The sequence below is a fragment of the Parasteatoda tepidariorum genome, chromosome 1 (assembly GCF_982258835.1).
Source record: "Parasteatoda tepidariorum strain Cologne lab strain chromosome 1, Ptep-v5.0, whole genome shotgun sequence".
NCBI classification, from domain to species: domain Eukaryota; kingdom Metazoa; phylum Arthropoda; class Arachnida; order Araneae; family Theridiidae; genus Parasteatoda; species Parasteatoda tepidariorum.
This window is the reverse complement of record NC_141755.1, coordinates 27,735,053-27,749,355: the sequence shown is the minus strand read 5'-3', so window position 1 is coordinate 27,749,355 and position 14,303 is coordinate 27,735,053. Positions and strand designations below refer to the sequence as shown.

At 27.2% G+C, this 14,303-nt stretch overlaps 1 protein-coding gene across 4 annotated transcripts in view; it reads left to right on the top strand.

Moving 5' to 3' along the window:
• Positions 1-14,303, top strand: part of LOC107436518 (bifunctional 3'-5' exonuclease/ATP-dependent helicase WRN) — a 49,667-nt gene that overhangs the window by 1,507 nt on the left and 33,857 nt on the right. For all 4 annotated transcript variants that reach the window (XM_087160761.1, XM_087160775.1, XM_087160766.1 and 1 more), the window contains exons 2-8: positions 769-953; positions 2,815-2,895; positions 8,204-8,342; positions 9,779-9,848; positions 11,668-11,735; positions 11,873-11,981; positions 12,807-12,881. In XM_087160761.1, the coding sequence (XP_087016887.1) occupies positions 777-953; positions 2,815-2,895; positions 8,204-8,342; positions 9,779-9,848; positions 11,668-11,735; positions 11,873-11,981; positions 12,807-12,881 (719 nt within the window). In that variant the 5' untranslated portion in view covers positions 769-776. The remainder of the gene's footprint in view (positions 1-768; positions 954-2,814; positions 2,896-8,203; positions 8,343-9,778; positions 9,849-11,667; positions 11,736-11,872; positions 11,982-12,806; positions 12,882-14,303) is intronic.

The following is a 14,303-nucleotide window of genomic DNA, read 5'->3' as shown; positions in this document are numbered from 1 at the left end:
CATTGTACTTCTAGGGAAGATTTCCATATCTTGATCTGTGGTAGAATAATCGCCATTGGCAACTTCCTAGCAGCGGCCTGTGAATAACTAAAAAAACATCACAGAAAGGGACCAACTTGAAAGGTATAACTTGTAGCCACCTCCGGCAAACATCTACATGTTTGTTTTATAAATTTTTTTTTAATTAGTTTAAAATCTGTTTGTCATCTTGGCGATTGTAGTTGACTCAACAAATCATAATAAGGAAATAACCCCTGTTTTTAGTTTCTCTCATGCCACTGCCTAGAAGTAGTCAAAACTTGATGCTTATTTTTGCATAGGTAGACATTCATGGAAGTATTCCTAAACACTCTACAGACTTGTCAAGAAACAGTACTTTTCGTTTAACTAGGCACAAGAAAATTCAAATATTTTTATTTTAGTTTATTTGATTTTATGTGTTTACAAAATCAATGAAACAAAATTTATCTACTTTTTTTATCAAAATTTTTATTGACCTTTCGCTTGCTAATTGTAAAGTACCTAGGAAACATTTGTTGGTTTTTCTAGCTTTGTTAATTTAATTAATTTATTAAAATTTTAATTAACAAAAATTTCTCATGACCAATTTCAGTATTTTAACTACAGAAAGATAGATTTTAAAAAGACTAGCTTATTAAACCTTACCTTACTAAAAAGTAAGGTTTACTGTATTTTAATATTTTGCCTTGTGTTATCTGATTTTATTTTAAGCTATGTCTTTCAATTCAATATCTTGCGTTATTTTAGAGGTTTGTATGCTAAAGATGAGCTTAGATAAAGAAATATCCTATTTGGAGACATGTTTGCAAAATGTTACCGATTCCTTGAGAAAAGGAACGGTGAAGAAGGAAAACTTAGATCAAATTATGTCGAAAATTCGAGTAGCTACTACTGCTTTAAATGATATTTGTATTATACAAGATTACTCTAAGGTAATTTGTAGTTTTTTATTTAAAAATTATGATTTATTATAAATTAATAAGCAAATTTTACAGTTTTATACTAGTTTCTATGTTTGAAATAAGTTTTCTTCAATTTTCTTGCTGTTAAACTAACCCTCTGTAAATGATTGGCGAAAGTCCTTAACTCGAAGTAATCATCAGAAATTCCAGTTATACCTGCCATACAATCCGTAATATGCTTATGATGCAAATTAGTGTTAGAGGCATTATATTTATATGGAGATTCTATTTTCTATCCATATATAACTGCCAGTAATCTTCTAATAATAAAATAATTTTTTCAGAAAATTGAGTCAGTTAAAAAAAAAATTATTTAAGATGGATTGAAAAAAATACTTAGTAAAATTAATAAATTATACTGAGTCTTGACCTTTAATTTTGTCTTTTTTTCTTACATTTCATGAAGCATGTTGCTATTTAATTGAGCAAAATAACTGCAGAAATAACTTTTTTATTTAAGCCATTCACCAGAATCAAAATATTTTTTTAAAAAATTAAATCTGATCGAAGCTCAGATAAACAGTTTTTTTTTTTTTCATTAAAATTTGCTTTACATATTTATTAGGTTATCGAATGATGAAAAGCTAACGCTTTTCAAATAAAGTGAGGTTGTTTGTTTTAATTTTATTTCATGATCAATCATAAGTCTTCAATTCAATCATTTATATCTCCTATTTTTAATCAGATTTTATGACTAATTTTCAAGCAAAATTCTTTTTTTTTTTTCTTTTTTTTTATTTTAATTATAAAGATTAAGTTTGCTTTTTTATTTACTTAACTATTTCAACCAAAGGACTTTTTTTATTTATTGGATTTTTAAATATATTTTAACAAAAGAAGGGCTCATTTTAAAAGCAGAGCTTTTTATTTTAAAATTTTGAGCCTTAAGAATTTTTCAACTTCTATTCCTGACCGTTTTATGAACCTAACATGGATATGTAATTCATGAACATCTAATTCTTGTTACTGGGAACATTTGTTTTGAATTCTATATCATTAAATATTATAAGCAAAATAAATGTAAAAAATAATTACATAAATAAAAATTAATTCACATAACATAATCAAAATATTAGTAAAACATAGCATCTTTATTAAAACAGCGTTAAAAAAAATAGTATAATGTTGTAAATTACAGGAATGAGAAAAGTGTATTCAGTAACCTAGCTCTCTTGCCTAGTTCGCTAACCATAGGAGTTTTTCGTGGTCTTCCTCCCCATGTAACACAAATGCCAATAGATCCATCGGAGCAGTCCTCCACGAAGGCAAATTTCTCCCAATACTTGAACCAGGAGTTCCCTTCTCTTCTGGATTGGGTTCAAAATTACAAAGCTATGGGGTTGGGTCGGCTGTTCATTGACGGTTATAAAATAAAATAAAAAGTGAGAAATAAAATACCAACTCAGCGAGGAACCAGCAGATGATATGTATAACAGATAATATATAAACTGGCAGCAAACCTTTATTTTCTTTCCCTTATCGATCCTCACTGAACAGAGTATAGTTCATGCCATTTCTGATAAAAAATAAGCCAGAACTGTTACAATTTGTACTATGAATTTTTAAAATAAGAAGTTCATTAATAAATGAGTTCTGTTTTCTCTTGAGAATGTTTCAGTTTTTCCACAGGTGAAATGGTGACGGTTTGCTTGAGCAGTTGTGTATTTTTTTTCTCATCACTTTCTTATCATAAACCTAAATAATGAACTTATCAACCATTAAAATTAAGAGTAATATTTATCTATAATTCTAAGTGTTGAATTATTTAGCATCTATAGGTTTAAGACTTGTTATCCTACTCATAATTTTAAACTATTTTGAAATCTTTTAGGAGGAAATTACTATTGACGAATTCAGTGATTTTGAAGAATCTTATGGTTTGGAAGAGGAAGATTTGGGCGACATGATAAAAGTTTTTATCTTCATTACATTATTTTTAATTATTTATAACGTTCTTTTTTGAGTATAATAATATATTGTATTCCCAGTTTTTTTAATAAATTTTTTATTTATTTTAATAATCTTTGAAGAATTTTTTTCTCTTCCTAAATTGAATGTATTTACATTATCATCCTTTAATTTCTTTGTCTATGGGTCTATACTGTATTGTCTTAAATCAAAATAATTTACGAATAGTTTTGATGCCGCTTTGCAGCTAATTTTTGGCAGTTATTTTTTATTTCTAAGTTCAGCATTAATTGATTATAATGTAGTATTTTTTTACTGTCATCACAGAAATGTAAAAAAAAAGTAAGATGAATATTTTAAATTGTGAGATAAATTTTTAAAAATTTTTTTTATGGTGATATCTCATTATGCATACTAATTTTTAACAAGCCGCAAGTGTAGAAAAAAAAATTAAAAAAGGGAAAAGCGTTTTTTATTTAGAAAGTGTGCAAAAAAACTTTCATCCAAATATGAGACTTTGTACCATATATGTCATTTAGTTACCTTGTTTATAAATAAGTTATTTTTACTTATTTAGATTTTGGGAAATACATTTGATATAGATCTATTATAATTTTTTTTATTATTATTTAGGAAATTTATTTTTAGCATTAATAAATAATAGTTTTGTGTACGTACATTGCTATATTTTTTATAAAATTTGAGGCAGAGCGGTACCAAATCTAAATTTTTCATTTTTTTTTTATTTCTGTAATGTATGATAAATAAATTAAAATGTAAATGAAAAAAAAAAAAAAAAAACATAGATAAATAAATAAAAAAAACATTCTTAAAAAAGCACGCCTATATTTGGCCGTGTTAAAAAATATCTATTTCATTAACAAAATTAATTTTGCATGTAGTGGGATGTCAATATTTGTTTGCATTTTTTAATTGTGACATAGGTGGCATCAATAAAAATGTGCCATTCAAACCACTGGTTGATTGAAAAACCACTGCCAAAAAATAACTGCGGTGTGGAACCGAATCAGTTTCATAATATGATTATCTAAAGTATTTGGATTTCCTTCATTAGTCTTATAAAATTTTAATATTTTGAAAAGATTCCAATTTTAGAGTCTGAAAATGTATAGTTTAAGCAGTTTTTCCTTAGAATATTTTAATTGAAATAAAAAAAAAAGATATCTGGCCTAATAATTTGTTTGTAATTATTCTAACATCAACCATCCCTTTTCTTATGTTGGATGTTCATTACACAAAACATAAGACACTTAACTGCTCACTGAATCATTAAAATAATAATTATAATCAATCATCAGCCTAATAGGAATATTTGGTATTATTAATATAAATGTTGCTCCTTTTTAAAAAGTCAATATCATGAAAATTTTTTAATTAATATATCATCATAGGTAGATATTGGAGTAAATTTAGTCACTGGTCCAGAGGATCAGTAACTGAAAAGATGTAACTAGTCCATGCACATTTTCACTGCTCCTTTTACCTGCTTCTCTTAAAGTGACTTTAAATGAAAATTACAATACAAAGAATTTAAGATGTTTACAATTATAATGAAAAATGCCATTTTGTGACAATAACAAAGAGCAAAGCATGAAACAAAATCAAATAACCTAAACAGTATATCATTCTTTTCCATTGATTGCTGTTCTGGGAGACCACTTATAATTCTTTAATTGTGGCCAGAGTCATCACCATAAATTTCTCCTCTGCCGATCATTTTAATTGTAAGCATGTCTGTTCTTTGATTTATATTATTAATTATATGTTTGGACATATGAATCATTTCAGGATTGTTTTATTTAAAATCCGTGACAAAGCATTTGATTTAACACTTCTTAAAGCAGTTGAAATATAGATCACAATCAAATAATAAAAAGTTTAAATTCCTGTTTCTTCATTTATGTTTATAGAAAGGATGAGATGGAAAAAAGAAAAAAAAAACTCATTTGATAGTTTTGAAATTATTTTTAAAATTTATTGTGAAATCAAAATCATATTGGATTAATCCAGTTTTAAGTATTTTTCTCATCTGTTTAATCTGATCTGAAATAATGGAAGTTACAAAATAAAATTACAACTGTGGTGAAAGTTTAGTTATCTGACTATTAAATATGTCGAAAAACATCTTTAAGGAGTTTATTTATAAAAAATAGTTTATGAATCTTTGACCATTTTTGGCTGTTGATAAAAGTGCCAATCAAAAAAAAAAGGGAAAAAAAAAAAACCTCAGTAAATAATATAAATGCTTTTTTGTAATTTATTTAGTAAATAGAATATTATAGCATTTATTTATAACAATTTTTCAAAGCATTTTTCTCCCATGTCTCTAAGAATAAAACACAGCAAAAAGCTTTAAATAGGCCCCTTTAATCTTATCAAAAAGTAACATTTTATTTATCATTATCTTTCTTATTTTCAATATGAATAGCAATGGTTGATATGTAACACATTTAGCTAAAAAGTATATCATAATAAAAATCTAATGCTCTATTGTAAATTTTTCAATGCATTTTTAAATTTTTTGTTCGTAAATAAGACTTGTTTAAAATTAAATATTTAAGTTTTGTAGATGAATATTTGAAGAAGTAGTTTGAGGCAATACTTTGCATCAGCTGTACTTTGCGTACCTACTATAATATCTACCAAGTGGTAGGGTATTATAATTTTATACACATTATGTAATGCATTAAGTATAAACTATCAGAATTTATTGATCTCAGTTGCATTGATGAAAAGCAAAAGAAAGGCAATATTGCCATACATGACATCGTTAATGTTGAAGAAAATTCTAGCTCACTCAAAGGATTGGCAATAACACTATTTTTGTGACGTTTAGATAAGCTATGATTTAAATTTCTACTCATTACTTAAGAAAATATTGCAAATAGCTTAGTAGCATCTATAAACACTATTTAATGATAAAAGAAATTTTAAAAAATGCTGAGAGTATTTCCTCCATTATCGATTTATTTTGTAGTTAAATTTTTTTATTACGATAATTAGCGATAAAAAAAAAAGTTGGAGTATTTCTTGAGCTATCAGAGTTTAAGAAACTCCCAAGATTGAAGTTACAAACAATTGTGGACTTCATCACTGAGCATCAACGTGTCAGGAAACACCTTCATGGAATGGGACTTTTTTAACAGGAATCAATATGCAGGAAACTAGAAGGATGTGGAATGAGCATATCACATTTTATATGAGCGTGATGCACTTGCCATTACATGATTTACTACTTAAGGCACTCTCCATCTCAAGGAGCTACACCTCAGCTTTGTTATGGAATTGCCAGACTTCATAAGCAAAGCAGACAATCCAAAAAAATGGAACTAGAAATAATTGGAGCATTTGGCACAAAATGGTACTAAAGCAGAGATGCCTTACGTCCGACAAGCTCAAACAAAAAGATCAGTTTGAGAAACATTTAAGTCACCTTAATTATCTTTGAATTAAAACAATTTTATTGTTTCAATTACTAAAACAGAGATGCCTTACGTCAGACAAGCTCAAACAAAAAGATCAGTTTGAGTAACATTCAAATCACCTTAATTATCCTTGAATTAAAACAATTTTATTGTTTCAACTACTGATGCAGAGATGCCTTACATTAGACAAGCTCAAACAAAAAGATCAGTTTGAGAAACATTTGAGTCACCTTAATTATCTTTGAATTAAAACAATTTTATTGTTTCAACTACTAAAGCAAAGGTGCTTCACATCAGACAAGCCCAAGATCAGTTTAAGAAACATTTAAGTCATCTTAATTATCTTTGAATTAAAACAATTTTATTATTTCAACTACTAAAGCAAAGGTGCCTCACATCAGACAAGCTCAAGATCAGTTTAAGAAACATTTAAGTCACCTTGATTATCTTTGAATTAAAGCAATTTTATTGTTTCAAATTATTTTTCACCCGAACTTATTTCTTAAATTTTCTTCTTTATTCTTATTCGTTTAGGATCGCTTTTGTTTGAAGAATTTTTTAGTACCATCATCGGTATTGTGAATCGAGCATAAATTTTTTCAATGTCTGTCCATAGAGTTTTTCCATAGAAAATTTTACTTTCTCCAAATTAACTTTTTTTGTGTATAGTTTGGTAATTTATTGTTTATTAACCTGTCATAAAATGATTAAATCCATAGAATATTTTATTATTGCTTTGAAGGTCTTGTGACTTAAGTCATAAAACTATTATTCAATAGTGTTTCTAACTCTAATTTAAAAAAATTGCCACGGTAGCTAAAAATAAAGTTAAAACAAAGTAAAAACTACAAATAATGTATATTAACATTATGTGTATACAGCATAGTTTTTCTTTTATTTGGATTAATATTTCATCAGAACTTTTATTTGTAAATTAAACACAGCAATTTAGCAACAGCGCAACCATAATTAAGTTGAATTAACTCTTTCCTTTTCCTAAAATAAGACATTTTAAATTAAGAAAAAAATAAACCAAGAAAGCATATCCTTCAAGGAGGGGGGGGGATTGTTTGTAAAATTAATTTTAAAAACCTCTCTCCATTAGTACTGACTTTCACAAGTAATGCATAATTAAAGGAAGGGAAATGAATAAATCTTACGATTTTGGAATTGGATTTCAAATTTTATTGTTTGTATTATGAATTTGTTTAGATCAATTTAGATGAAAATATTTCTAAAAAAAGTAAAAAATAAATCCGTTTCCTGATAATGTTGCATCTTTTAAATTAGCTGAGGTATATTCTGAAATATTTGATTTAATTGAAAACTTTTTTTTGGTGAGTAACGTTTTTAAATTTTTACTTAAATTATTGTTATTATTATTACATGTAAAATTGATTTTGAAAAATAAGTATAATTGAATTACATGATGGGAAAAAATGCATAGGAATTCTGTTAGCATTTATAACCCTCAACAAATAATTCTTAAAATATCTAACTGTTGATAAAACTACAGCTATGCAACTTTTTGAAAATAAAAGCAGAGCAGTTGTTGATAAAAAAAAAAGAGAAACAACAATATTCATTTAAACTTTATACATCAATATTGTTTCAATTTTAAAGTAATAAAAGTAAAACCTAGACATAATTATTTTGGCTGGAAACTTTCTTGCATTCATATATTTATTTTTTCTCTTAAATAGTTTTGGTAGATAAGTCACGAAAATGTAATTGCTTAATGTAGATTATCATTCATTTAAGTTTAGGAATCCCTGTTAAAGTATTATATATGTATTAGATATATGTAAAAAATATATAAGGATATATATGTAAAAGATATATTAAGTATTATATATCTTTTTTAAGGCTTGTGAAGATGCTGAAAATAGTTTCAACTCTACCGAAGGAACTACAGAAGTACCAGAAGAAAATGGAAATCTTGTTAATGGCTGTGATTCTGATGTTGAAGATTCAGTGATACTTCCATCAAAAGAAGAACAGTTTGGTAAGTTATTGTTTTCATCAAAAAGTTTAAATTTATTTTGCCCTTTAAATCAAAGCTGATCAACCTTTTGCATGTCATGCCCCAATTTTTTGGCAGACGTGTTCAGATTTGTATGTGACTCTTAACACTTTAATGTGACTCTTAACTGTTAACTATGCCCCAAGAAATAACAACCGTCACACCTGATACTCTTAAAAATATGTTATGAAAAAAAAACTCAACGAAATAAATACTTATGATTTAACTATAAAATCAAAAGGCAAAATATGGGAAAATATTCAAGACAGTTTGAAATTACTCTGTTACCAACCACATAAGGAAGCAATTACCCATTTTCGGTTTAAAACAGGCCACGATTGCTTATCAGAACATTTATATAACATTAAAATTCTTCCCAGCAAAGCATGCCCAATTTGTGACACAGGTGTATTAAACTCTGATCACCTCTTATTGTGTAAGGGACTAGATAGGAACTCCCAGAAAAGTGGGAATGTCACTAAATTGTATTGGGAAGCAAGAACTCTCATGAATTGTCAATAACCTTTCCTTTTTCATGTTAATGTTTAAAATTTTATATTGTTGAAATGTTTATTGATTCAAATGTTTATCGTTCTTTTTTGTTCACTTTACCTAAATTGTTGAATTGTTTCTTTGTTATTTTTCTGCTCCTTTGAGATGCAATGAGCTGTCAAATTTTCTGGATTGAATTCCTAATAAAGCCATATGAAACACAACACTCTTAACACTTTTATTGTTTTATGTTCATAATGAGAGAATGATAAATCATGATAAAGACTGAAGGAATCTAAATTGCTTAGAGCTGGAAAAGGATACCTTAATCACACAATTAAACTAATTATTTTACACCAGCTTAAATAGAACATCTATCTACAATACTCATGAGTGATCTCTTGCATAAAAAGATAATGAGGGAAAGAAATTTAATCATTATAATCTTGCCAATGGATGGAATGTTAAAAGTTAATAATAACTTTAAATGAATAGTTGCATTGAGTAATATCTGAACTGACTGACACACCACGGTTCGTCCACCTCTGCTTAAAAAGAGTAGTAGTTTAAATTTTTCATTTTGCTAGTTTTAAATATGTATCTATGTATACTTGGTTATCTAGTTTCTGTATGATACTTGGATTTTTAAAAATAGCGATTTTATTGTTAAAAAGTAATGCATAATTTAAAAAATATAGATTTCAAAATTCTCTTTTGTTAAAAAAAAAAAATATTCATCATTTGTACAACAAAATATACATAAAAAGACGGTAAATAAAAGTTTCTTATTTAAAATATTTTGTAAACTACGTGTTTTTATAGTGAGTAATTAATATTTCATTTCTATTTTGATAAATTGTTTTAATTACTCTAATTTTAACTGACAATATTTTGCTTATTAGTATTATTTTTATCTTCCTTTCTAGAATGTGATCCTCCATCAGAAGAACATTTTAGGATTCTCAAACAATTTTTTGGACATCCTTCCTTTAGACCGTATGATCTTTTTTATTTTGTATTGCTTTTAGGAATGCAATGAATAGTGATTTGGCGGCTATTAGCAAAAAGAATTTTTAAATCATTATTTAAAATTAATTAAGTATTAGCTGTATTATTGGTATGGGGTAAGGAGAAAAAAACTTTAATAAAAATGTTTAAAATAATAAAGATTGTAAAAAAATATCAATAATAAAATGACTTGATTCTCAAAATAAAAACTGAAAGGCTGAAAATAATATTTTCTGAAAAAAATATAACAGGCACAGTTTTCACAAACAAACACAGTTTTCTATGTTACTGTCTTACTGTACAGAAAAAAAGTGGCAATAAAAAAATAAAGTATATTAGAAACACTCCATTAAAATGCTGCATTATTGTTAATACAGAAAAACAAGCAAAAATGATACAAATAAAAAAAAAGTTCTCAATTTTTTAAACATAAAGTGTTGAAAAAACAATGAAATTAGTTTGCCTGAATATAATTAAGGAAAACAAAGCAGCATTACAAAACTCATGGTTGTGTAAAGTAATCTAGTTTCAATTCTTCAAATTTCATTTGTCTTTCAGAACATAAATTAACAAGTTGTGAATTGTTAATTTAACAAACATGTGTAAAAACAATTTCTGATATTGTATAGTAAAAAATATGATTTTAGATTATTCTTTATTAGATCAATTCACAATTTGTTGTTATCCTCGAACCCTTCCCTGTTGGTAGGTGCCAGACTGTCTACAAGGGAAAAGTCCCGGAATCCATGATGCCAGAGTGTCGGAATGGAAAAAATCCCGAATTAATAATTGACTTATTTTCTTTGGAAGTATATGATTTTAGTCCAGTGTTGCCAGATTGAGCTACTTTTAAAAGTCTCTGCTACTGAAAATAAAATTTGGGCTACCCACTCATTATTTTCGAACGCTACAAATCTTAAAAATGCGCAACAGAAAATATTTTTCTTTTTAAAAATTTTTTTCCCATTGAAATTCCCATCCAAAATTTTTTCCCCACATACTAAAATGATTCCAAAAAGTATGCAGTTTCTTTACTTGTTTTTTTCTTTTTAAAAACCAATTTTCTTTAGTTTTGGATTCTTTATTTGTTTTGCTGCTCATAGTCTATAATCTTTCCATATCTCTGTTTCAAATGCTTTCCATATCTATGTTTGATAAGATATGTATGGAAAAATGCATGGCGAGTGTGATAGGGAAAAAAATCTTTAGCTCTAACCATTATTAACCATTTATCTTTTGGAAAAAAAAGTCACGTGACCTTTAATCTGATTTATAACAAAGTATTGAATTTGACGAAATTTTTAACGTAATTCGTTTAAATTTTACTTATTTTTTTAAAATTTAGTATATATATAAAGTTATTTTGGGGGAGGGGCTACAAAATATTCGAATCCGCTACTTTTGGAGCTCCCATTTGCAACTTTTTAAGTTCTGGCATCACTGTTTTAGTCGACAGTCTTTGTTCTGCAACACTGCGTGTAGGCAGCTCTCCGCTATCAATATCGCTGTTATACTTATTTTCCTTCCTTATTAATTTTTTAAGTTGATGAGTTTATGAAGTTTTTACTCATTTCTGTAAAAAATTTTAACACTGACCCACCTGTGAGTTACTGAGACGGCAATTTTTCCAATCTATTATTGTCCTTAAGGAACAAAGACAGAATAACAATTATTTTACTTTCTGATTATTTTTTTTATTATTAACTATTTTTACTTTTATTTTTCCATGTGTGTTCACAAAAAATTATTTCAATAAATATTATTTCAAACTTTTGTAACTTATTACTGCTTTATATTATTGTTTTAGAATGCAGTGGAAAATAATTCATAGTGTGCTGGTAGAGCATAAAGATGTGAGCGCAGTTATGGCTACCGGCAAGTACATTTTATAGTGTTTTATAGTGATTTATAGTGTTTTATGTGGAACGCAAATATTCACTTAGATTTATTTTCATTTTGTGATTATATTTTAAAGATTTTTGTTTCTAATTTTACTTTTTATTTTATCCAAGGCTATGGTAAAAGTTTATGCTACCAATATCCTGGTGTGTATTCTGACAAACCTGTAGTTGTTGTTTCACCTTTAATATCATTAATGGAAGATCAAGTCATGTCATTAAGGTAAATTTTTGAATAAATTTAAGTATATATTATCACCCACGAAATTTTTTTGAACTAAGCAATACTAATTTTTTTTTAAACAATAAAAATGTAAGCTTTCATTGGGTTGATATCAAGAATTTCTTTTTGAAATTTATATTAAACTCAAAATACAGTACAGAACCCGTTATCCAAAAATCGGAAAACCAAACAACGGAACGAAATTCAATAAATTTTCCTGCCATTTTTTAAAAAAAAAATTTTTTCCTCATAGGATTTTAATATTTTTCTTTCTTTTTTGAAAGATGTTTACCTTACCATCATTTTGGAAATAATCATTAGTGTATTACTCCATCGTTTTTTCTTCTTTTTAAGATTATTTCCACAAAAAAAAAATTTTTTAGTTTGGTTTAACAATAAAAAAACGGCTTTTTGTAGCGAAAATCAGTTATCCGGAATAGCGATGGTCCCGATCGTTCCGGATAATCGGTTCCCTACTGTACATAATTTTTTATTACATTGCAAAAATTTATCTGTTTAAAATTGCTATTTTGTTTGAATTAAAATATAAACTTTGCTATATAATTATAAAACAACCTTGAATTTCCAGCTGTGAAAAAAAAACATTACTTTTTAAATTATGAATTGATTGTAATTTTATAGAAACTGTAAGTCAGTAAATGTAAGAACTTATATTAGTTTCAATGTTAATACGAATTTTATTCTTCTTGAATCAAAATGTATGTCATATCGTACTTTGCTTTGTAATTTTTAATTATAAAAGTGTATCATTTTCTTTGAGATACTATGATTAAAAATTCTTTTTTCCTTATCAATGTCTTCCAGTGTAGCTAATATATCTGCCTGTTTTCTTGGGTCAACTCAAACTAAAATGGGTCAAGTTAAAGAAGAACTACTTCAGTAAGTTTATGCATATAATTTATTTTTGTTATCTTTTTGTTTTGAATGATTTTTAATAAGTCAATCTGATAAATTTATGGTACATTCTGAAAATCTGTCACGAGACTATTAATTGAGCCCTCTGCTGTAAAAGTTGTTAAGAGTATAGTCATAACCCCCAAGTAAAAATATTGCTATTAACAATTAATTATTACAAGCTAATCTTTGAATAGATAAAATCAAGGTTATTTTTATTCAAGCTCAACACCCTTTTGAATTTTAATGAAAGGGAGCCTATTTGTCTGTTTGATAATTTAAAAGAAAATTAGATAAGAAAACATTAAAATAAATAAATTATTCTTAATGCCGACAGAACAAGTCTTTCTTTATTATTTGAATATACTAACTACATGTTATCCCCTCACTTTATTCTCTGGATAGCACCTCCAGTTATCAATTAAATTAATTAACTAAAAAATTAAACTTAAAACAATATCATAACCCTAAAAGTATGTATGTTTATAAAAAAATGATGATTTAAATCACTTGCTGTTTTAAAAATAAAAATCAAGTGAAATTAGATATTTTTAAAAATTTAGGAATAGTTTCAATAGAATCAATTAGATTCATTTGGAACAATATTCAGTCTTGAACGCAATCATTCAAATAATTGAATGATTGTATTTGATTCAAGAATCATAAATTAGTCACATTGAGAATTATATATTATAATATCACAATGAAAATTAACATTAGATGGGGTATTTGGTGACTAAACTATATCGAAAAATGCTCAAAAGTGTAGTGACAGTGGGTTAGAATCAGCTGCAATCATTTCTTTGCGTCGCCCTTCTCAAGTTTGTGCTATCTAATTGTCTTGTATATTCTTGAGTTAAGCCATTCATGTATTGGTTATTATAGCCGTATATGGTTGAAAATAAATTAAAAAAACATTTCGTAAATAATATTGTTATTCTTTTTTACAGAAAAACTTATTTCATTAATTTTCTTGAAAATATCTGACTTATTCGCGAGTATGCATTGTCATTCCTCATCATTGAAAACCTTGCCAATCTAATGTAGTTGTATATCAACAGACAGGGTTCCCACGGTCCTTGAGAGTCCTTGAAAGTCCTTGAATTTTTTTTCGCCAAATTTAGGTACTTGAAAGTCCTGGAAAAACATCTTAGGTCCTTGAAAAACTTGATAGGTCCTTGAATTCATCCAATATTGCTGGTGGCCCTTTTTATAAAACACCCCCGTATTTTTCTCGTTCTTTCTGTTTTGTTCCCGAGCTCTCTCACGTGGTTTTTGGCACCACCATTTCTAGCGGGGCCTAACATCTTGGTGTCTGGCAAAGCGCGCGGAGCACAGCAGCCAATCAACGCGTCCGGGGCGAAACTCCACTTCATTTTCTGTCGCATATGCTTAAATCATTCTTTT